The sequence below is a fragment of the Malus domestica genome, chromosome 01, assembly GCF_042453785.1.
Source record: "Malus domestica chromosome 01, GDT2T_hap1".
Taxonomy (NCBI): domain Eukaryota; kingdom Viridiplantae; phylum Streptophyta; class Magnoliopsida; order Rosales; family Rosaceae; genus Malus; species Malus domestica.
Window position 1 is genome coordinate 15,628,027 of NC_091661.1, and position 26,064 is coordinate 15,654,090.

At 37.6% G+C, this 26,064-nt stretch overlaps 1 protein-coding gene and 1 long non-coding RNA gene across 2 annotated transcripts; both read right to left on the bottom strand.

Moving 5' to 3' along the window:
• Positions 1-685: 685 nt before the first annotated feature.
• On the bottom strand, positions 686-5,208 carry LOC103445963 (probable pectin methyltransferase QUA3). Its single transcript, XM_008385019.4, has 7 exons — positions 4,282-5,208; positions 3,245-3,448; positions 2,956-3,166; positions 2,599-2,860; positions 1,953-2,327; positions 1,382-1,477; positions 686-1,236 (listed from the first exon to the last, which is right to left on the bottom strand). Exons 1-7 carry the CDS (start codon positions 4,708-4,710, stop codon positions 1,014-1,016), a joined length of 1,800 nt encoding a protein of 599 aa, XP_008383241.2. The 5' UTR covers positions 4,711-5,208; the 3' UTR covers positions 686-1,013.
• A 1,738-nt stretch (positions 5,209-6,946) lies between these two features.
• Positions 6,947-8,837, bottom strand: LOC139195848 (uncharacterized). Its single transcript, XR_011580922.1, has 2 exons — positions 8,573-8,837; positions 6,947-7,519 (listed from the first exon to the last, which is right to left on the bottom strand). It is a non-coding gene; the product is annotated as an uncharacterized lncRNA (long non-coding RNA).
• Between the last annotated feature and the right edge of the window lie 17,227 nt (positions 8,838-26,064).

Below are 26,064 nucleotides of genomic sequence, written 5' to 3' on the forward strand. Positions count from 1 at the left end.
ATCTAATGACTAAAGACAAGGGTAAGTAGAAAGAAAAAAAGTATGCAGAAATCACTTCCTAACTATATACGGCATCATGTAAATGGGATTGAAGATGAGTTTACGTTGCTTGGAGGGCAAGAAAAGTCACAAAAAATGAAGGGGTTATCTCATAGGTTAGAGTTCGGCTCTTGCCTTCTCCTTAATTAAAAAATACGTTTGTATTTACCTTCCATCAATCCATCTGTTGAACTAGCGTATGAAACCGAGTTCACCTAGGATTCTTTATTTTAGGGAAGGTTTGTGAATGGGATGACGAAAATTGAATTATTCAAATAGAATGGTTCCATATTTTGAAATTTGCCAACCTAACCTACCATTGTTGTTTTCCTTGTGAATAGACAACTCAAATTTTGTAATTATAGCATTGCATTTAGTAGCCTGAAACGGTTGATAGGAGGAGCATATGTGGGATGACTAAAATATTTTGAAGACGCCACATAATACTACAGTCTAGTAGTATTCATCTTCACTCGTAAGTGATAGATCTTAGGTTTGATTCTCACTAGAGATAAATTTGAATTACATTATTGCTAGCTCATTATGAGGCTTCGGGCAACCCGCCTTCCTTATTATATATAATATCATTTATTAAGATGACAAATTATTCTGAAGACAAATGCAATAAAACATTTTTTTAAAAAAATTAAAACAAAGAAAAAAAAATCAAATTTACTGAAGAAATAAAATACAATTACATTATCCTTGGAAACTAAACATATAGGTTGCCTTTTTTTTGTTTTTTTTTCTCTTTCATTTTTTTTTTCCTGTGTAATCTAACAAAACAGAAGTGCATGTCTTCCTATCTTTCAAGCACTCCCTATTCTCAACCTATTAACTCCTTACACAATAGGAAATGGTGGATGATAAGAAAGAAACTGCATCCTTTGATGCATGGAGATGAATTTTCACATCGGATAAAAGATTAAATGGAGAATAGGGATTTATACCAACATTTTAATGGAAAACGGTTGTCAGTTGGACACCGAAGGCAACTGCCAAAAGATTTTCGTTGCAACGAGAACTTTTTCTCGCCCGTGCGATGCTGCTTCTTTTTCATGTATGGTAGCAGTCCACCTTACGGCATGAGCTATCCGAGCTATTTTTTCAATAACTTCAGGGGAGTCTCTGACCACAACGGTTCCTTCGGGCCGCAACATTCGATCCATCTCCACCATCAAATCAACTATGTTACATCTGCAGAAAAATCAAGTCATGAGCATAAGGTTACAATGAAACACGTGCAAAAGTTTAATACTTCTATAAGAATGTAGGAATCTGTTGGTTAAAAAAAAACGGCTGAGAAATTTAGAACTCAGGTTGCCTTTTTAGGTAGAAGTACCTGTTCTTGGTTGAACCTGGATGCTTTATAAGTGATTCGATGCCCGTTACATGGATGAAATCATAAGAACGAGGGTATGTTGAGAAAGGCTCACACCTAGGGCAATCAAGCAAAAACATCAGAACATCAGTAGAAGTTCCCTCAAAAGTATAATAATTCCATAAAATTTAGCAAAGCACATCATGAGCAAAAGAGGACTAGTCAGAAAAAACCATGCATGGATAGAAGACCAGGACTACCATCAATTATAATAACAGCAAACCGAGTAAAAAATTTGGCTATCTTTTGTGCTCAAAATTATAACTGCTTGATCAACAATTTACAAATTAGGACACGGAATAGATATGGTGTGATGTCGCAGGTTTAATGTTTTCTAGCATATAAAGCAACTGAAGGAACACATACAAGAAAGACTTGTTGATGCGATAGTATGATACTAAATCAGGGATAAAAACAGGATGACGTCAAAGGTGCACTCTTCAAAGGACCAACTCGAAGTGGAACAATGCATTGGTCGGTTCCATCACAAGACTCGTGCTTGGAGAACTTGGGGTGAAAATACAACACTCACCAGTCATGGTAGACTCCAATAAGACCTCTGTCAAAGATTACAGAAAGCGTTGAGGACTTGCGGGCTGGAACAACATTCATCACCCACACAGCGTCAGATTTCAGTGCAGCAGCAAAGCCTCCAAAAAATGCATTCATGTCCATGACATTGCGTACAGCTGGAGTTCCAAGCTTCAGGTTTAGGGTGTTCTTATAGTAAGCAACTCTTCTTGCCCATCGTCGTGTGTCAGCCTCAAACACGTCGATGCCATTTCTCATGAGTGTGGCTCTTGCAGGAGCTTTTGTCAGCCTCTCTGGCCACTTTGGAATCATCCCAACAGCAAATTCTCCCTTGACAGAAGACGTCCTACTCACACATTTCTTTAACGTGTAGTACCTGCATAATGATGGAGTTTATTGGTACTGATCTCAGAAATTCTTTGAATATGAGGTTTGTTGATACTAAGGTTGTTTATCCAAGGTGCTATAATGGTTACACTAAAAGAGCTAATTTTTGGCCTGATACATACAAGAGTTTGAAATACGATGACACAATAAGATTTATAAAAAGATTTGGAAAACAATCACTTCATACCAATATAAAGGTTCCATTTTGGGGAAGGGGTAAGAAACACTAAGAAACCATGAACAGATTCTGAGACAATTACCATGCATCACTTGCGTCATCTGATTCATCACACAATTCAAGACCAAATTCATTTTGGTTAGGAAGGCATGAATCACCAGCAGGCTTTTTCCAGACAGCTGTGTTTCCATCCACAGCAATCAGCTCATAACACAATGCTCTTGCGACAGCTTGGAGATCTGCCCATTCCTTGTCTTGATTAGCCCATTGCACGGGAGGGCCAGAGATTACTAGGTATCCTCCTGGGCGGAGTAACCGATCCACTTCAAGGAAATATGTGGCATCTGCATAGTTCAGATTCCTTTATGATTAGAGCAAGTTTCAGGGGTGGGGTGGAAAAATTATAGCAGTGTCAGATGCTACAGTGACAAGAACTCACTATAGGCAGTAAAAGGGATCAAACATCGAGAGCAATGCATCAAATCAAATGAGAAAGCAGGAAATGGAAGTCTGCGAGTGCCAAGCATGGCAACAAATGCTGGAATTCCTCTTTCAAGTGCAAATTGTATCTGTGACTTGTGTGAATCTCTTGGGGCAAAAGACATTGCCAAAATGTCTTTGGATAGAAGATAACCCCCAAAACTGGCAACCTGTAAAGAATCAAAATTTGTGAGATTTGAAAGAAAAATTTAATGTTGTCTCAATGAAAGGAGGAACATTGCTCTTACCCCACAACCCATATCGAGAGCAGTTCTCAGAACACCATCACTTATAGGGATGTACTGTCCAAGTTTATCGATATATTGTATAGCTCCATCGGGAAACATAGTGCCACCACCAGGGAAAATGAAGTGTGGGCCTTCCAGTTTCATCCATCCCTGATGACCTTTCCTGTCTGCTATTTTGTTGTGTGGCATGTTGTCATGCCATATCTGTACACAGTTACAGTATTTTAAGATATGTTGATACAGAACTAATGGTGATGCTTTGATATATCATATAATGAAAGTCATTCTATCTCCTTAAGACGACATCACAAAGGGAGTTACCTCTTCATTCTGAATTTTTCATAAAGAAGGACTAAAAACACAATCACATTTGAAAGTAATCGGCAATTACATTGGGCAAAAGAAAAGAAAAGCCTCACGTAAGGGTCCAAGTTTCACTTATTTGGTTAGCTATTACCAGTTATTTCTGAGCTAGATGGATCTTAAAATCAAAATTCAGGAACATAATACCAAGAATGAATAATACAAGGCTTAAGCAGCTGTCGTAACCAGGGATAGAATGAAGAGTGTGTATGCCGCGAGTAAAGTGCAGTGCTAAATCTCATCAACAATGAGCAAGTGATATTTGCATTCTTCTAGCATATAAAAATGTTCTTTAACTACAATGCACATATCCTAGTTACGAATCTACGTATTACACAAGTAACACAACTTTTAACTCAAGTTGTTTGCATTGCTATTCTCAGTTCAAGAGCATGCATTGAAACAATTAACAAATCTCTCAGACCACGCTTATCGACAAGCTCGGTTGCAGACTCAACAGATCAAACTTGCTGCACCAACTCTCATCAACAGATCCTCAAACCAACCATCCATTGAAATATTCAAATCATATAACAGCTGCAAATCCCAATCCAAAGTTCCAAACTTTCGATCACTCAAGACACAAGACACAAGTTTCAATCTTTCGAATACTAAATCATGGATTAACCCAAGAACTAAATTGATGAATTGAACGAACCCAAAATCACACCAACCTTGGTCAAGCTGTCGGGCCACCGGACCGGAATCTTGTAGCCATTGGGAGGTGGGATCAAGCAGAGCGGGGTCTCCTCAGGCAGAGGGCAATGCCTCTCTCTGTAAAAGTTCATTTCCCGACTCAACTGGCTGTTGCGCCGGGGGTCCTCACAGGGCATATGGTCGACGGCATTGGCTGGGCAGGCTTCAATGGGCTGGTGGTGCTGTCCGAGCTCCACCAACGCCACTAGACGGTGCCGTTGCTTCGGATCGGCGTTGGTCGATAAGAGAAGAGCCTGGCGACCTGAGGCGGCGAGCGAGTCGCCCAAGGGAGTGAAGACTAAGAGGAAGAAGACAATCACTATGCCGAAGAAGACCGCCGAGATAAGGTCCAGGAGGCGCCACTGCCGCGGGCTCCGCTTCGATGCGGGCAGGTTCAGGTGACCCATTAGGGTTCGGATCAAGGGGGTTCGGATCCGATCAAATTGGCATCCGGGTCGGAAAGTTGGACGGATTTGGCTTCTGGGTTTTGAAAAAGAAGGGATTTTGAATAGGGATGGGCAGAATTACGTCGGTGGATTGTTAGGGTTTAAGTGATGGTGGTGAGAGAGTGGCGATGGGAGGAGAAAGAGAGCGGGACTGTAGATGATGAAGATGGAGTGTGACCAACTCCTCTGTGTTGCTTACCGGTGGCTCTCCATTTCAATTTTAATTTAATTAAACCAATTAAATCTAGCAGCACCAATAAATTAATGAATATGGGAAATTATTCCCCGAAAGATTTTTCTTTTTCCCTTCTTTTTTATGATTTGATAGATTTATTCAGGAGAAGGACATGAAACTTCGTAACAACTATACACTCTAAATTTTATGCTCAGGGCTGTGAGGCTTGAAACTTGAACTTGAAGCAAGTAGCATGTAATGGACAGCTGGTGTGGAGCTGATGGAAAATGAATCAACTTGCCTTTTCAATATTTGTAGAGTTCCTCCTCAGTTCACTTCGCAATTAATTTATAAAATTTAGAACATATGATCGAAATCGTTAATATTATAAATTATTTTATAAAGATTAATCTCAGCAAGTAATTATTAAAATATGAGATCATTTAGTTATGAGACTATAAAAAGAACAAATGGACGAATATGGTAAAAAGATTATGAACCGTCTATCTTTTTGCTACTATTGATTATCTAAACAACTTTAATTTTAATTAATTTTTTATAAAGATATTATGTACAAAGTAAATTATAATATAAATGATTTCAATAATAGACATGAAGTTTAGTAAATCGAACATAAAGTAAGTTGAGGAAAATCTCTTCCTTGATCTTAAGAAGTCAAGCTCATCTCGGTATAAAAAAAACTCGGGGAACTCACAAAAATATAATTCAAAAAAAAAAACTCACGAAAAATATAATAATATTGGAGTTGTCTGCTTTCCAAAGGAATATTAAGGAGGTTTTTAGAGAATCATTTAATAATTAACAAGTGCGTATAATTTAAGAGAAAAAAAGATTAGCATTAAATTTTTCAAGCCCCAAAAAGAAAAGAAAATGATAGATACAAATTTCATCCACACGCGTTTATGGAGGTAGACTGGTAGTCAACTAGTAGTGGGACTATGTTTTATTTTTTTTAATTTTTTTTTAAAAGAGAAACAACTAGTGTCAAGTTACGGTTATCTACCATTTTCTAGAGCCGAAAAACTCATAAAGACATTTCAACCTCCCTATTTGCCACAAGTCTGGTGTCAAGCTACGGTTATCCACTCATTCTGGAGGTCGGGAAGACTCACAGAGGCATTTTAACATTCTCCTGGCACCAAGTTTGGCTTCTACACCAGCAGCGGATTTCGAACCCAAAATCTCCAGTTTTTTTATTTGAAGAAAGCCTCACAATCCGTCTTTTGTCACTGGGCCACTAGTTTGTACTTGTAGTGGGACTACGTTGAACATTGTATTCTTATGTAACAAGAAAATAATTGATTATTATTGGCATCTAATCCGAGGCAGTATTTACTTTTGTGCCTATATTATGTAATGAATACAGGTCATTGTACCAATATCTTACAACTTAAATTAAAATGTCAAGTTTTATCACCTAAGTTCTTATTTTAAGGACCTGTAATGATTTATTTCATATAAAATTTGTAGATTAATATAGGGATGTGATATCCATACACCCATTTTTACTTCTTTCACACCTTTTTAATTTTTGGTTGTCGGATCAGATGAATTAAAAAAGATCAAATGACATAAATTAACAAGAGATGTGGGAGAAGTAAAAAGGGGTGTGTGGATAGCACACCCCTTAATATAAGGGTAAATAGATTTATGAGTTTAAAATATCTCCATTATATCTAAACAAAATATAGCCTGTGAACTGATTAAAGAATAACACTATGTTTGGATGGAGAATTTCTAAATTATCACAGAATTTTAAATGACGGGAATTACAATTGACAGTAATTAAATTCCCGTTAAATGAATTTCATCGTTTGGATGTTGGATACATAGAAATTACAAAATGACGGGAATACCAAATTTCATTGTTTGGATATTCTCTAGAATTTGTATTAAATAGAGGAATACAAATTTGAATCAAAAGTTAAAATGGTTATAAATCTATCACTCCCTCATACAAAATACACCAATCATCGTATCAAATTATTCGATTGCAGAAAAAAAATTAGAAAATGATACATATCTGTGGAGATGGCCATTTGAAACATAATATGTTGCGAGCATTATCAAAAGGAAACAGAACTACAGACGCAAAGGGAAAAGTAAAATAAGGTATGAAGGCAAGCTAGGTCTAGTCTGTGAGTGCTTGCTTACACTTATCCATTCGTCGTTTGGATTGATATCAAAAGCTTTCACATGACTGCCAAGAGGAAAGCCAAAGGAGATGGGTAAAAAGAAAATAAGGCAACTGCTATACGTAACTGGGAAATAAGTTTGCCACAGTGCTTCTATTGAAAACACAAAGTTTTATTGGTGGCAAGAGCTGCCATATTAATGCTTGAATGTTCGGTTCTTTCAAGAATTGCTCAAACTAGTTGTTGCACGAAAAATGATTCTGCAGTAACCATTGATGCCAGAAACAGACTAAATTTCATCTTCGGCAGTTATTCCACAGAGTGCATATAGTTACACTCTAATTTTACTTAAGAAAATATGACACCCATATCTTTTGCAGGCAACCCCTCAAACAACTCCCGAGCTGATTCCATATATCCTTAACCTTGGTATAAGCAACTATCAAAAGGGAAAGGAAACAGGTTACTGCTATGTTCAATATTATTTGTACTATTACTTTCACCAACCTAATAAACAACACCAAGGTTGATAATGCAGCACAAATGCCATTAAGCATCTCACTTCCAAATTCTTTTTAATCCTATACCTAACACAAAGACCACCAAATTTTCTTCCACATCTTTTGAACCAGAAAGCAGAAAGCAGATGACTACAAATCAGAAAGCAGATGTCAAAACCAATAACCAGAAAGCAGAGTTGACCAACAACCAGAGTATTAGCATTCACATCACAATCTAATGAACAAAGAATTCTCACTAGTGAACATAGCTGGAAATGATATAGTGCAAGGAAACAAGAAACTCATACTTGGTAATTTTCCCTTAGCTTTTGAGCTTAATAGATCTATTGGAGTAACTGGTTATGTGCTAAATCTAATTTGTTATAAGTACTAAAGTTTGTTTTCATCTTTTTTTTAGCGTTCCTATGGTAGTTGATGAGGTTTAATATGCTTCAACTTTTGAGAAATCTACGATCTCACTCCCAAGGAAAGGAGATGACGGATGCTGATATTTTAAAGTGGGCTAACAACAAAGTCAGAAGCACATGCAGAACTTCTCAAATGGAGAGTTTTAAGGTTCAAACAAAATAAATCTGTTTCCGTTTTAAATGTAGGTTCGGTCATAATTCAACTAATTAACAAGACGATTATAATCTGATTCTTGACTTGAGTTGTTTCCCAAATAAGGTTAGACCCAATACACAATTCAATTGAAAAAAAAATTAATAAACACCCAAGCATATGAGTTTCACCAAAATTCACAACTGTGAAGCCAGTCCCTGTATCCATGACAATAGCCCACATATTCGCAGACGAAGCAACGCAACTAATATGTATACCCAATTAATAAACACCCAAGCATATGAGTATCACCAGAGGTCATTAAACATAATACACTTGATGATTTGAACCTACACGCAGAGATAGACTATATTATAATAATTTGAACCGTAATAATTCAAGAAAGAAGAGAGAAGAGAGAAAAGGCTAACCTAGAATGAAGGAAGAAGATGAAGCACGAGCGTCCCTTCTAAGATTGGTGAGTTATAACAGAGTGAAGCCCTTTTTATTGTAAACTTTGGCGCCAATCATCCCAGTTTGGCACCCTAATCATGAAATTTGCCGCCTGCAAGATTTCCATCCGATGGATTTGGGATTCTCTCTGTTGTTGGAATTGTGAAATTCCACCTATTTTGATGGAAATTAAACTCGGGATTGTTCATCCCCGATTTCCCTTTTTTTTCCCGTGGAATTTGCCGTTTCTCTCGCAGCAGGGTTGCTAAACGTGGGAAAACTGCTTTCCCATCCTAATTCCCTAGTTTAAGTGAAATTCTGTTTTATTTTATTGTATCCAAACAGAGTGTAACGGATTCTTGCTTGCTTGATCCCCATGATTTCTTATATCTCTGTTGTCCCCAAATCTTAGGTGTACGGATCCATTTATATTTTGTTTCCAATGCGGTCTACTAGATTGTTGGCTTGCAACTAGATTCATATCTACTGTATTGAGTACTCATATTAGATTTTGTTTGTACCATACTTGATCAATCTCGAAACTACGAAGTACCGGTCAACTTCATACCTTCAAAGACTCACTAAAGGGTTCATGCTGAGGCACCCTTGCCGAAGCACACAAGTTTCCCTCCACCCAGGAGGTCAATCACAATACAACACGTGTTAACATCAGAATAAAGCTCCTAGAGTCCCACATTGACGGTGGATGAAAGCCGAAGACTCTCCTTCACTATAAAAGAAGACAATTCTTCTACAATTAGAGGGAATGTCATTATTGTACTTAAACTAGTCATTAGAATCTACTAATGATCATTATGCTTGAACCTATGTATTTGTGTAAACTCTTTACTATTAATGAGAACTCATCTATTTTGTGGACGTAGCCAAACTTAGGGTGAACCACATACATCTTTTGTTTGCTTTCCTATCTCGATCTCTTTACATTCTTCACTAGGTGACCAGAGCAACCAAGTGAATGTCACAAACTTGACACTTTATGTTGTTCCAAAGTCTCACTAATTTTATGCATCAACATTTGGCGCTGTCTGTTGGAACAACATTTATTCCTACTCTCGCTAGCTTTGTCAAGCTGGTTTCCATTGTTCATACACTCTATTTTGGTCAGGCATCCCTTTCCAACATGGGGAGTAAAGGAAGCCACAATAAGCACAACAACTCCCATTTCGTGCTTAATGTGAGGCAGCGAAGGAAAGAAAGAAATAAGTTTCATCTTCAAGCTAAGGTTGAAGAGCTTGAAGCTCAAAACAACAAAATAACGATCAGAACGAGATCCTCCAAAAACAGTATAAAAAGCTCTGTGATATGCTCCATGAGGCTAGACAGACTCAATTTCATGTGCCATTCACCCCCGTGACTATAGATCACCACATGGCCACCCTCCAACGTGAAGGTTCACATGTCTTTAACATGGTCACTCTTAATGAGGAACAACCTTCTCACCAAGATATTGATCAACACAAAACTTCTCTCAACCCATCTGTTTCAAATCGAAGCAAGAGAAGCGGATAAAGACATTTCTTTGCAAAAGGAATGGAATGGTCAAAAGCTGTTTACCGTGACTGTCAAGACTTCTTGAGGCAGTGTCGACAAAAACATATCCACATAGGCTCAAGGATCAATGACCCAAGGATCATCGAATGACTTGTTCCCTTACCGTAACCCAGGCCAGCCCCCAGTCCAGGAAATGAACGGATAAGCCTTAGGGCAATAAAAAGGCAAAGACTCAAAGGACTTTCAATAGGCACATTCTGACAACCAGTATGTTGAGTCCAAGAAAAGACCATATGTCCTTGACCGATCTTCCCTACTTTCAAGAAATGATGGAAATTTACAAAAGAAAGCTTCAATTGTGCCTGACTTCACTTATAATCCCCTTATCTTGCAACTTCTTATGGAAGTGAACAAGGTGAAGGCCAAGCGTCAGGCCAGGAGACCTGACTGGAATTAGCTAAGGTCAGGCCATTTGACAAGGAGGATCATCTGCACCCATCTATAAAGAGAAACGAAATAGAAGCTTGGCTTGCAATCGTATACTGGGAAGGAAGATCCAATTGAACATATCCACCTCTTTGGATCCACCATGACATACCAGAGACATAGTGATGAAGAATGCTGTCTCATTTTTCCCTCCACTATTTCTAGTGGAGCTCTTAATTGGTACCGTCGTCTTCAACTTGATACAATAATTTCCTTCACTGAGCTAATGAGACTCTTTATGGCTCAACACATCTTCCAAGCTGATCCCTTACATTCTATTGATGAGTTATACACCATTCATCAGAAATCAGACGAGTCATTGCATGAATATGCCTATCGATTCAACCACGAATACTCTCATTACAGTGAGGCAGATGACAAAACAGTACTCATGGCCTTCATGATAGGCATGCGTGACTGCTTCTTCAAGTAAATGATCAATGTTAACACTTAGAAGACTTACTCTGATGTGATGACGCAAGCTTACAATCATGTCTTTGCTAAGGCAATGACATACCAAGGGAATTCTTATATGGTAAACCTCTATCAACAAGTGGGGAGCGAATGTCAAGTTTTACCAAGTAAGAAGAAGGTTTTGGCCATCCAAACACTCATTGCATCCCCTTCTGTCCCACTTAGCAACCCGTCAGGTGACTAAGCTTATTCACCTTTTGGCAAGAGGAATAAATGTTCTATCAAGACAATCAGGGGTGAACATACCTTCAACTGTTATGACGATGGGGTCAAGCATCATTTTTTCAAAGTGAATGACTGGGTACTGAAGAAAAGGCTATCATAGAAAGGCATACCCATTACAAATGTTTCGACCTTTAATTGTTTGGCATGCTTTGTAGCATAAGCCATTTAGCAAATATTTAATGAAAAGGCAATTCAGACAACTTCATCTAAGTCTTTTGCATTCTTAACACTCAAACACTTGGTCTAATTCTGACCTACCTCTATACTCTAACTTAGAGCTTCAACATACGTACTTCAACACCAAGTAAGTGAAACTAAGTGGTATAACCAACACGGTTCACATATCCAAACAATGGATTCCTTTATGCATAGCAAAACATTCATAAACAACATGCATGTCATGAACATCCCTCATGTTATAAGCATCACTCATGTCAATCAACATAAACTTCATACCTTTCAAAACATTCATACATAAGCCAACTAAGTTACAAAAGGGTGTCAACATACCTTTTTTCTTTTTGACACGTGTTACAATGTGCCTCGGCAACTTGCCGTTCTTTCCACCAACCAGGTGATGAAGAGTACAACTAATGCTCTAAGAAACAATTTTGAGTTTTGACAACTTGCCACTCTTCTTACCAACCGGGTGATGAAAGAACTCACCTTCATATCACCAACCAGGTGGTAAAGAGTACAACCAATACTTTAATAAACAATTTTGTGTTTCGGCAACTTGCCACTTTTCTTATCAACCAGGTTATGAAGGAACTCACATTTGTATCACTAACTAGGTGATGAAGAGCACAACTAGTACTCTAATAAACAATGTTGAGATTCAGCAACTTGCCATTCTTCTTACCAACTAGGTGATGAAGGAACTCACTTTCATATCACCAACCAGGTGGTGGAAGATACAACTAGTACTTTAATAAACATTTTTGCCTCGGCAACTCACTACTCTTCTTACCAACTGCGTGATGAAAGAACTTATCTTCTTTCACCAGCTAGGGAAGAACAATACAACTTACACTTGTGGATTCTTAGCATTTATAAGCAGTCGAAAATTTTCAAGTCAAAATTTTCAAGCCTTACAACTCAGAAAAGGCATATACAAACTCAACAAAGCCTTCCACACTCTTGCTCAAGAGTGTGGAAGCAAAATTGTATTATATGGTTCTTCCGAACTTTCAACTACTACAACATGTAGATTGCCTTCCACACTCTTGCTCAAGAGTGTGGAAGCAAAATCATATCATATGGTTCAACAAACCTTCAACAACTACAACATGTAGATTGCCTTCCACACTTTTTCTTAAGAGTGTGTGTAACGCCCCGCCCTGCCATTTTTTTTTTTTGGAAATACATTTAATGGTAGGCCATAAAATGTCATTGTTACCCTTTAGGTTAACAACCATTCTAACATTTCTTTCTTTGATGATTTTCCACTAAAATTTAATCTCGTTTATTTTATAGTTGCATCTAACTTCTCGTTAGACTGCCTACGTACCCTTTGGAGCGATCAAGCCAATTGTAGTTCACAATTCACAACCGTAGATCAATGACAATAAAATAAAATAACAATTCAATATAAATCATCTATATTATCTTCACTCGTACGTAAATTAAGACCCGTTGTCACAATGAGCCCACTAAGCTTCAAGAAATGTCAACAACACTCTAAGATAGATGGCACGCTAGAAACTCTGTTTAGTTGACTATAAAAAGTCAACCATCGATCAAGATCGAGAGGATAAGGTTCACAACCCTAGAAATCTAAATCGGAAAATCCGCCTATCAAATTTCTGATACGTAACTTCTCAACGTCCACATTACGCTTCTAAAATAACATATTAAAATCTCACCACAATTCAACTATCGGATCTCCGCCAATCATGAATTCAAGTGGTGGTCGACGTTTTATTTTACAAACTTACAAATCCAATTTGGGAAGATCCGTATGTCGGATTTCCGATCCCTAAGTTCCTAATGTCCTCAAATATTCCATACTATAACGTATTAAAGTTTAGTGACGATCCAACGGTCGGATCATTAATTTTTATAATATTCAAGTGTCAGACCTTAATGAAATTATACCCAAATGAAGGAATTATGTCAATCAGATGTCACATATGGAATTGGGGCATCCAATTTATCCTATGAAGTTCAATTGGGGGTCTCGGCCCACGCGCCCCTGCACGCGGCGGTCTGCCGCTCCAACTATCCAGAAAATTCAACTATTTCAAAAAATTACCAAATTTTACAGAAATGTAGAACAAGTCAAGGGGAGCAACTTTGATACCTGGGCTGAAAACCAATTTGACCGGGAAACACCTGAAAATAGCTTCAATCCGTCGGAAACCCTTGAAATGGGTGTGCTCGATTCGACCTCAAAACGAACTCTGATGCCCCCAAACTTGTTTGGGCTTTGTTCTTGAGCTCAAAAGAAGTTAAACCATGGTGGTGGTCGACGATGAGGCTTTTGGAATCGGCTGATCGTCGTTGTGCACCCATGAAACCCTTTGGTGTCGTTTACCCAAACTCGAGGCCTATTTCCATCGATTTTTGGGTGAAAATGGAAGAGGGAAGGTCATGGATTTGATTCTAAGTGATAATTCGGTGCAATTCGCACCAATTTGGCCTGAAAGTGCATCGAAGACCCTTGTTTCCGTCGGGTCGGGTCACAAAAAGGGAACGGGTCGAATGGGGTCTGGTTCCCCACCTTCCCCCTTCTTTCCCTTCCTCTCCCTTCCTCCTCTCCTGATTGGTCCCCCTCCCCTTTATTCTCTCCCACAACTCTCATTTCCTCCACTTTCACGCTGCCAATGTGCCAGCTTCCAGACTCTTCCTTTTTTATTTTTTATTTTTTATTTATTTTTAATTTTTTTTAATTTTTAACCTCTAATTTATTTGTTTCAACTCTGATTCACAAACGGTTTTCGCCTACGTTTTCGTAGGGTCGATGTCACAGCCTATCCCAAACATATAATTTGCGACGATGTAAAATGACAGTTTTATTGTAGTGTGTATGTATGACATATTGAGATTTTGAGTTTATTATGTGGTTTTAAGCATTGTGACCACGTGGACCACACACACACAACACTCACTCCCTCTCTCTTCCTTCCCGTGCCCTCATCTCTCTCGGACTCACTATCTTTCTCTCTTTTTCCTCGTACGAACCAAGCTCAAAGTGAGCTTTCCAGTCGCAGATTGAAGATTCTAAAGGCACCATTGCATTCCTCATGCTATTTCGAGTTGGTTGGTACCCATTTCAGGTAAGGATTCATTAGAAATCTCGAGAACCTAAAACTCATTTTTCATGCACTATTCACGTGGACGTAAAACCTTGTGTTTCAGAAGATTTCAAGCTCACATGGAGCTTTAGGAGGTCCTAAGGAAGCTCGGGGTAGTTCGTTGGAAGAGTTTGGATGTCGGAGGGCCGAGATCGAAGGCTTTCAAAGTTGGCCGGATTATCGAGCTTCCTCAGGTAAAATCTAGTAGATTTCAAGGCTTAAAAATGGTATAACGTGATTCTACATGTTATTAGCTTCATTTTGGTACCAATTTCATGAAAAATGGTTGAGAAACGAGTGAGAATAGTGGGTTTGAAGTTTTACCCTGTTTCCCGGTGACCAACGACTTGCTGGAGAAGATGACGGCATATTCTGTCAATTTGGACGGAATATGCTGATGCCATTATTCAGTTTTAACGGAATCTGTTAGGTTTTAACGAAATATTCCCTAACGGTGGTTAGGGAATCCGTCAGGTTTGGCCGCGTGTGGGGGCGCATTTTGCCGTGCCCTTGCCCGCGCGTGGCGGCGCGTGAGAGCTCAAAAAAAATTTCTAAAAATATCACGATGTTCATGAGGTTGTGTAGGTTACTCTGGTATATTCATATACCCATTTTGAGCAATGTATGAGAAGTTATTAGCTAGTTTTGTCTATGTGCCTTAAAATAACGTTTTTATAGTTAATTCGCATATAGGTGAGACTTATCCAGAGGACGAGCGTATCCACGGGCGACTCAGGGGCTACGACCTTTCGACATACTAGTGAGTGGCCTTTTGTTTTCAGTATATATCTATATACTTGATATATTTCCCAGAAATGTATTTTTAGTAAAGTATGCTTTGAAATAATATGCCAATTGCTTTTATATTCTGAATATGCATTTCATGGTTGCATATATAAATGTGGTGTTGTGGAGGCATAGGTAAGTTCAGGTAAGTTATATTTGTTTATGTGAATCATCGATGATGTGATATGTGATTGAATGATGTTGAGCTCATAAAACTGCACATAGGGTGATTGTGATTTAGTCAGAGATATAAAGTACATGCCTATTTATTTACATCACCTCCCGCATTATATGCTCATATTGGATCCAACTTAAGTGCATAGCCTTGTCGTACAGACCTTATTTATGGTTCTGACTCGTAGGTGACTAGCGATTCATCGCCGGGCTATTATGAGAGAATATAATTAAGCGTAATTATATTTCATCCAATCTTGTCATACAGACCTTATTTATGGTTTCGACTCATAGGTGACTAGCGATTCATTATCCGGCTATTATGAGAGAATAGAATTGAGCATAATTATATTTCACCCAATCTTGTCGTATAGACCCTCTTTAGTGGTTCTGACTTATGTGCAGTATATTGTCGTATAGGTCATTGTAGTGATTCCGGCCAGATTGACTTTTGAGCTATGAATTCAGCCGTACAGACTACCTCAAAGGTTCCGGCTAACATATCATATTTCTATGAAATCATTCTTACCTGGATTGTTTACTTTGTTATATTTTGGCATGGCATACATATGAATATGATTATGTGAAGCATGAATTGAGTTGATATATTTCATATCTAATTATATATATGCTTATATTCTGATTCTGGGAAAAATTATACATGTTTTACAGCGAAGGGTTAGATATGTTGATAAATGAAATGGTTTTGTAAAACATTTGTTTTTGCCCACTCACGTTTTCTGTTTTGCGCCTTTCCAGGTTCTAAGTAAGCTTACTGTTGGTGGCTCGGGATTGTCGGCTGTTCTGACCTATTTGATTAATAGTAGGACATTCCTGGTACTGTGTAACTAATACTTGTCCTACTGGACTGCACCTAGACTTATTATGCTCTGATTAGGAGTGTTTACGGTTGTAACTAACTCCTATCACTTCCTGTTAGTATTGCACTCTAGAAATGTGGTTTTTAATTATTCGTATGTTTGCTATCTTTATCGCTTCCGCACTGTGCACATGGCTACGTTACTCTCACGTGACGGCCAGCATGCCTTGACCTCGGTCGAGGTGTGTCAGTCGAGCTCTATCCAAATATATCAAGAAATACAATAAAATATATACAAGGATAAAATACGTCCTCGTATAATTACGTTAAACCAACTAGGGAATTTTCATCCGTTTCTCTTAACAATAAATTTTACGACGTAAATTATAATAATTTCTGGTAACAAAATTTTAAAATCCCCTAGTTAAATTTTCATACCCATAAATAGATTTATTTTCGATTTTTCCCCACATATTCATAATTATGAATATCAAATTCATATACTTAAAATTTTCAGGATATTACAGTGTGGAAGCAAAATCTATTTATATAGTTCCTCCAAACTTTCAACTACTACAACATATAGATTGCCTTCCACACTCTTGCTCAAGAGTGTGGAAGCAAAATCTATTTATGTGGTCTCTTCCACATTTTTTACTTGACACACCTCGACCCGGAATGTCCACTAGGACCTCGAATCGAGCCGTGCTGGCTGACACTTGGAAGGTGACGAAGCCATAAGTGTGATAATGTATAAAATGTGAATAAATTAAAATATAAAAGTGGTTAAGTACACGAGTGCGCGGTGTACTGGTCTGGACCCATTTCACGCGTGATACAGAGCATAAGTATAGTATAGTAAGGTAAGATAATTATTATACGATCATAATAAGACATCTGTACTGAAAAGTGCCACGAATCCTCGTCGAGGGGTACAAAAATAGAAAAATGTGAGTGAGTGAAACAAAACTTTTCAAACCAATTTCAATTACCAAAGGCAGTAGCCCCTCGCCGTAACACCTGTATAATTTTCTAGAAAATAGAATACATATCTATCTCAATTCCATACACAGCATAACAAAGTCCACATGAATATCATGCCATAGATGTCAATAAACATATATATCTCATCAACATGTTAGCTGGAGTCACCTCACGTGACCTGTACGGCTGAATCAATATCTCATCAACATGTCTCATCAATCATTGCTAGCATATAAATCGGAGTCACCCGTAGTGACCTGTACGACATATCCATATCTCATCAATCAATGCTAGCTCATAAGTCGGAATCACCTGTAGTGATTTGTACGACATATTCATATCTCATCAATCAATGCTAGCTCATAAGTCAAAATCACCTCTAGTGATCTGTATGACATATTCATATCTCATCAACCAATGCTAGCTCATAGGTCAGAATCACCTCTAGTGATCTATACAACATATTCATATCTCATCGCATATGCAAATAATATGTCAGTTGGATCCATCTCTTGTGGCCTGTATGGCTAAGTCTATAGCTCATATCTCATATCTCAATCTAGCCTGCATACGAGTCGGAACCACTGTAGTGGTCTGTATGACAGGACTGGGTGTAAATGAATACGCTCAAGTGCTACGATCACGTGAAGAGTCACCTACGAGTCGGAACCACCTATAGTGGTTTGTACGACAGGCCTATGCACCTACCTTGAATTCAAGGTGAGCGTATGGTGCAGGATGTGAACATTACGTGAAGGACTTTACCCTTGCCATGGACAGGAGCACTAACACTGGGGTGCAGGTTTATGAGCTTTAAATGCATCTAATACCACATGTACGACTCATAAGCAACATATACGACAATGCCGGAGTTGCCTATTATTGCAACATGTACGACCGTGTCGGAGTACTTAAAACATAAATGTAGTCATACCATAACCCCCATCAGTTCAACTAATACCATATACTTACCTGAACTTACCTAAACTTACCTGTGTGTCTTGCGTTCATTCTTGCACTCCAGAGCGTTCATAATAATTATGTGCAAGGAATATACATATGGATATACCAGGATGTAAATCTGAATTTCAACCATATCATAATATTTCTAGATATATAAACATATAAACAAATGGCCTAAAATGCAATAACTGTAACGTCCCACTCTCGAACCATTTACTTTTGGGAATAATTATCAGTGACAAGCCCATTAAAACACTAGTTTAAATTAATTATCACTACTTACGATTCTTTACTTCAATCACGAAATTTCTTACATATCGATTTATGATCAACATTTAACCATCAAATTCATAAGGTTAAACCTCACTTTTTCCACCAACCTTCTTTACATTGTTCAATTCCCCAAACAAGGCTGTTGTCTCAATTATTTAGTCTCATTTATTGTATGGTTGTATCTAACGTCTCGTTAGACTGCCTACGTACCCGAAATAGGGATCAAGCCATTCGTAGTTCATTATAATTATTTGTAGGTACATACATAAATCACTTTAGAAATGTTTGTGGAATTATCAATTATACACCTATGATAAGGGGAAAAGATCTACTCACTTGCTCACTTGCTCACTTGGAGCCCACGCTATGATTCACTATCACGTACATCGAGGCGTCCCGAACAATTGGCGTCTATAACAATTAGAATTACATCTCAGAACTCTTATCAATATAATACGTAATTCACACAAAGCACATCCTCAAGGACATTCTAAATTGATTTGAGATCCATTGACCAAAGGTCAATCGTCAGTCAAAGATCGACAGTGGGGTCCACAACCCTACATAACTCAATCCAGGAGATCCACAACTTAGATTTCTGATTCATAACTTCCAAAGATACACATTGTGCTTCTAAAATAACAAACTAAAATTTCATTACGATCCAACGGTCGAATCTCCGTCAATTGCCCAAAACCAAGTGGCGGTTAACATTTATTTTATAAATTTACAAATCCAATTCGGGAAGATCCGTACATCGGATTCCTGATCCGTAAGTTTCTATGGTCCTCAAATATTACGTACTATAATGTATTAAAGTTTGGTGACGATCCAATGATCGGATTATCGAATACTATTCTTATCAAGTGGTGGACCTTAATGGAACTTCGCCAAACTCTATAGATTTTGCAGATTTCCTGAGCAATTTTTGGAACTCCATATTTCACTTGTTTCTCCACCAAATTCAACCCATAATATACCAAATCGAAGCTAGAGAAATGTAGAACAAAATGATACCATCTTGGAGTCCAAATGGTAGGCGGAGGTCGCCGGAAAATGGTCTGAAATATGGCTGTCCGCGGGAAAACTGGTAACTCGTCGGAATTTCTGGGCAACCTTTCAACATCCATAACTTTGTCAATACTCGACGAGATGAAGAGATTGGTACCTTACAAAATGGCTATCTCGCCGTGATTTGGCCGGAAAACGCCTCAAAAGTAGCGGAGGTCGCCAGAAACTGGGAAACTTTAAATCGTTATAACTTTCTCATTTCTCCACTAAATCACACGATCCAAACATGAAAATTCATCTACACAACAGGAGGAATCGATTTATACCAGTGGCCAAGTCCAATCTAGCTAGGAAAGGCTCCAATTTCACTCAAACTCGCCGAAACCCTAAAATGGGTGAACTTCGATTCTTCTTCCTTGGTGCTCCAACGTCTCTACTACTGGTTGGATCTTGTTCCTGAGTCCAAGGGAAGTTGATTAAGGGTAGTTTTAGGTGGTGGAACTCACCGGAATGGAGGAATTTCCGTTGAGAATTCCCCACGACGTCGTGCGTTGTTCTCACGTTTTAGGAGCCAAGATGCTCGGTTTTGGAAGGGAAAAGAGTTGCATAGAGGTTGGATATTGATATCAAATAAAGGCTAAGCAAAAATCGCCTGACAAAATGGTGGACATGGCCGGAATTGGAACTGGGTTGGGAGTGATGTGCGTGTCGGGCCAACGGGAAAGGGAAGGCAGGTCCTTCCTCTTCTTTTTCTGATTGGTCCACTTAATTTTGCCTAAAATCTAATTGGTTACAATTCCCACATGGTGGGAGTTTATTTTCCTTTAAATCTATAATTTAGTGAAACAACTTCAAATATCCGTAACTATACCGTTATAATCCGGACTCGCGAATGGTTTTGGCCTATGCGTTTGTACTAATGAGTATTACACAATTATGCCAAAAGAATAAGTCATACGTTCCTCTAGACGATGGTCAACCGAAGTCAACACCCTTACCTCTAAGGGCATTTTCGTAAAATCACGCTTTTAAAATTTATAAAATTGTAAAATTAGGGACGGGTTGTCACATTACTTGTTAAAAAAAATCTGTAAAAATAAAAAATAAAAAATAAAAAACTACCAAAAAATAATAATAATAATGAGGGACACTTTGGATACAGTCCCTAACTATCAATATTCTTTGACTAAAATCTTGTTGGTTTTCAATTTTTGATCGAAGTCCCTGAAATTAATGTGATAATGTATTTCTATGTAGGTTACTATATTTTTTAAATTAAAAATTGAAATTTATAGTTGTTTGTATTAATGAGATTTTAAATAAAAAAACCCATAATTTGTGGATTAAAATTATTAAAATATAAATTATATTCTCCAATATATTGTGTGTGTGTGTGTGTGTGTAAACATGGGTACATTCATTAAAATTAACAAAAAAATTATTGTACCAAAATATGGGTACATTCTTCAAAACCACACAAAAATAATAGATATTAGGCTTAATAATATTAGTAAATTTCTTTGATTAAATTTGACATGGATACATTCTCAAATCAAGAAAAAGAATGTACCCATATAAGTTTAAAAATGAATTAGAAAAAAATTGAATAGATTTTGTATAAAAAAAAGGGTACATTTTACTACAACAAATTGATATATTTAAGAATAGGTATATTTTAAGATTAAAATTTTAAAAATTACATTAATGGGTACATATAAGATTAAAAAATTGGAAACCTTTTTATAAAAAAAATTAAGGGGTACAAACTTGTTCTAATTTTTCTTTTTATTTTGGAAATGTTTTGAATTGAAAATTATTTTGGAGTTTAATAAAGGTGTGAGTATTAAAATCCTAAATCAATAATTAATTTTTATTTTAAAAATTATGTAACTGACATGTAAATTTATTATTGGATTAATACTAGGGACCTTGATCAAAATTTAAAAACTAATAAGGTTTCAATCAAAGAACATTAATAACTAAGGACCGGATACTAATTTTTTCTAATAATAATTTGAAATTAATTAATTAATAATTATTTTGATAATTAATAATTATTTCATTAATTGTTAATTATTAATCAAGCAATTAATTAATTATTAATTCTGACAGCCAACAAAGCTTCAACACATAGGAGATAACTACAACATGTAGATTGTCTTCCACACTCTTGCTCAAGAGTGTGGAAGCAAAATCAATTTATGGAGTCCTAAAAAATGTTTCCCACACTCTGAAAGTAGAGCTTCCCACACCCTTGAAGGGAGGGAGCTTCCCACACTTTGAGGGAAGGAAGCTTCCCACACTTTGAAGGGAGAAAGCTTCCTACACTTTGAAGGGTTGAGCTTCCCACACGTTGAAGGGTATAGCTTCCCACACCTTGAAAGAGGAAGCTTCACACTTTGCCTAACTAGAAAAAAAAAATGGAAGCCTTGCACACTCTTGCTCAAGAGTGTGGAAGCAAGGTCTATTTATGTGGTTCAAAAAAGCTTCACCTACAAAACTTCCCCAAAAAGCTTCACCTACAAAGTTTCAACCAAAAAGTTTCACCTACAAATTTTCAACCACTCAAGCTATATGCCCAAAGGAAAAAGCTTCAACCACATTTTCTTCTCTCACCAAAAAGAAAGAAGGAATTGGGCTTAAGAAAAAATATTTATACTTGGGCTACATCCAAAAAAAAAAAAAAAAAAAAACAGAAAAGGAGGAGAGAATTTTTTAAGTCTTTTTTCTTCAATGACTCAAGAAGAATATCAAGCCACCTTCAGATATGCTCTTCGCTTGGAAACTTGGGGGACTCCCACTATATGTTACTACACTTTGGCACTCAGAAGTTTCGTGATTACTCAGTGACTTGGATTTTTCAAGTCCCCAACCAAGAAACTTTCATCACTCGGGAACTTAGAGTGTTTGTACCATACTTGACCAATCCCAAAACTACTAAGCACTGGTTAACTTCATATCTTCAAGGACCCACTAAAGGGTTCATGCTGAGGCACCCCTGCCGAAGCATAAGAGTTTCCCTGTAACGACTTGTCCCCAAAATTATGATTTTTATAATTTTAATATGTGAAATTACTAAAATGCACTTCGACGCAAATACGTTGACTTATGTTGACCACCTTGTTGAGTCACATAAGGTTCGTTTTCTTGGCATATCCTCGTAGTACTCATTGCTATGAACGCATGAGCGCAAACAAAACGTAATTTGGAGTTATAATGAAGGAGTTATTAACTAATGAAGTCGAGGGAAAATTTGTAAATTTATTATTTTCTGGAATGCTCTAGATTTTTGGAGCAAAATCTAGAAAGCCACGTGTGTGGCCTAGATTAAAGGGAAGAAAAGATGGGCGGTGGAGATGAAAGATAAAGGAGGGGCGGGATGCTCAATCAGAAAGAAGAGAAAGAGAGTGACCAATAAGGAGAGCATGAAAGGATGGGAAATGAAGAAAAGGTGAAGCACGGGATCACCAACCCGTTTTCCTTTTCCCGACCCGACCCAGTTCCACAATCTCTTGGTTGGTTTCCATCGGTTTTTCCGTCAAATTGCAGCCATCCACTACCTAGAAAACCTTCCTGACCTCTTATCTTCCATTTCCAATCAAATTTCACTAGTTTTAGCTTTGAATTCGTGAAGAACGGAACCCATGGGTTCCGAGGGTGCCACGGTTGAAATTCAACGATTGTGAAGCTAACTCAACCAATTACCACCACCAATAGGCTACCCTCTACCTCAAGAACAAAACCCATGCATTGGTTGAGGCGTCAGAGCGAGTATGGAGGACGAATCAAAGCACACCCAAATCTAGGGTTCCAACGGATTTTAGTGAAATTGGGGCTTTTCCTGGCCAAATTGGTCATGGCCATAGGCATGGAAGTTGTTCTTCTCATTGAGATTTTCATTCTTGTAAAATTTGGAAATTTTTGGAGTTGTTGGATTTTCCGACGAGTTAGGGCGGCCGACCACCACGCACGGTGGCGCGTGAAGGAAAAACCTCGATGTTCCTCGACGTGCCGAATCCGAATCCGCCATCCGTTTTTCAAAATTATAACGTTTTAGTAGAGTTTTGTTAAAAGATCCCTAATTGTGTTTAGGCGCATTGGCAGGAAGCGATGTTATTCTTGATAGTTCGAGCGGCTTTCGGGCAATGGAAAACTAGTAAGTTGACCCCTTCTAAACTTATATGTTTTTATAAAATATTAACCTAGCATGCATTTCATCTTCATGCATTCCATTTCGGATTTCTATGATTATGGGTTACATAAAAGTCATGATTTAATTAAATTGCTTTACTAAATATTATGATTTATTGAAATTACGTTTTTACGAGTGGATATGAATTATTGGGTTTGCATGGTTTTCGAATATAATTTATATTACGGATTTATGAAATATGGTGGATTTACGGATATGGATTTATTATGGTGATGATGATGGTTTGAACTAGAAAGTTATATGATTTTATGAGATGATGCTTTGAGCATTTGAACTCCGAGATTTAATATGAGTTTTTGAGACATGTTTTTAGTGCTTATCTAGTGGGTTATCATACGGCACATCTGCACACCACGGGTATTATGTGTATGGCCATAGGACACAGATGATAGAGGAGTGAGAAATGATATATTATATACCCCCAGCTTCACTGCCGAAAACGGTGTCGGACAACTTCACTAGCCATGGCTAGTGTCGGTGTGGATGTTATGCTATTTGATTCAGCTTCACTTGCGGGAGATAGATAGGTTATTAGCTTCACCTTCGGGTGATGGACAGGTTATACAGCTTCACCTTTGGGTGATGGACATGTATTGCCTTTGGGCAACTATGATACCCCTAGTTGAGTACATCATGGATATGATTTACGATGTTTTACACATGTTTTTCATGGCATGCTAAGATTTTTATAAAACCTATTATGTAGTATTATATATGTTTTAAAAAACAGGGGTTTAATATGTTCACAAAGAAAATGGTTTTCCTTTTACTAGTATTATTATTATAAACTTTGGTCCACTCACCTTTTCTGGTTTTGCGCTCCCTCAGGAGTTAGGATCGAGGCACATGATCCTGGTGTCAACACTGTACATCATAGACATTCTCGAGTTTTCTCAGTATAAGTATCATTTCTTTGTTCGTACCTTTTCATAATAATTCATTCCATATTATTCTTAGTAGTTGTATGCTTTGAACATGATTCTGCATCGGTATATATCTTTCTAATTAAATATTTTATTGGTATGCATGTTTTTAATGGCTTCGTCACCCTCGGGTGTCGGCTAGCATGTGTCTACCCTGGTATTTGGGGATATCGAGGTTGGGGCGTGTCATTCCCTCCACCTAAGAGGTCAATCACAATACGTCACGTGTCAACGTCAGAATTAAGCTCCTAGAGTCCCACATCAACAACGGATGAAAGCCGAAAACTCTCTTCCACTATAAACGAAGACCATTCTCCTACAATTAGGGGGAATGTCATTATTGTACTTAAACTAGTTAGAATCCACTAATGATGATTATGCTTGAACCTATGTATTTGTGTAAACCCTTTACTATTAATGAGAACTCCTTTACTCCGTAGACGTAGCCAAACTTAGGGTAAACCACGTACATCTTGTGTTTGCTTCCCTATCTCTATCTCTTTACATATTATCCTCACTAGGTGACCGGAGAAACCGAACAAAGGTCACAAACTTGACACTTTACGTTGTTCCAAGGTCTCGCTGATTTTGTGCATCAACGGATTTAGTGGCAACCTATCACGTATTCCTTCACTCCAAACAAATAAACCGTGGAATCAATTTGGTTCATCTGTTTTCGATGATGCGTCAAGAAGATACATGCTGCATTACACAACCCGATACGATTTTGTCATAATTTTTTTTTTTTTTTTGACCTTGCCTTCAAATTTGGCAGCAAAGTGGAAAATGCAATCGATGCAGGGCTTTGACATCTCCTTAGGACCCAGAAAACCACCTTCTTTTTTCAAGACAATCCATGTAAAATTTTTGACATCTCATTTGGAGATACTCTTACGTGAGGTCATATATAGTAAAACGCTGGATGAGTATAGTGCGTATAAATACATACGGTACTTGATAGTTTTCTTAATACAAGTGTTTGTTTTAGTCCAGTAAACTCTAATAGTCATAGTCTTATTAGGTAAGCAAAATCTGAATCTCTCTAGCATGCGAAAGATAACTCACATAAAGGATTTGTATTTACATATAAAAATAGATTGATCTTACGACGCTCAACTAAGCAAACATTTGTTGTTACATCTTCATGCCTCTCAAAAATACATATCTCTATGAAGCTAATCATTAATGTGTTTTGTTAAGATGGGTGGTCCACTCGTATTCGGAGTGCATGTGATATACCTTTAGAAACAAAGACTCCAAAAAGGAATGTTTTGTGAAAAAGGACAAGACTAGACTCATGTCTTCAAAGGTTTTATTTTTGAAGTTCAAA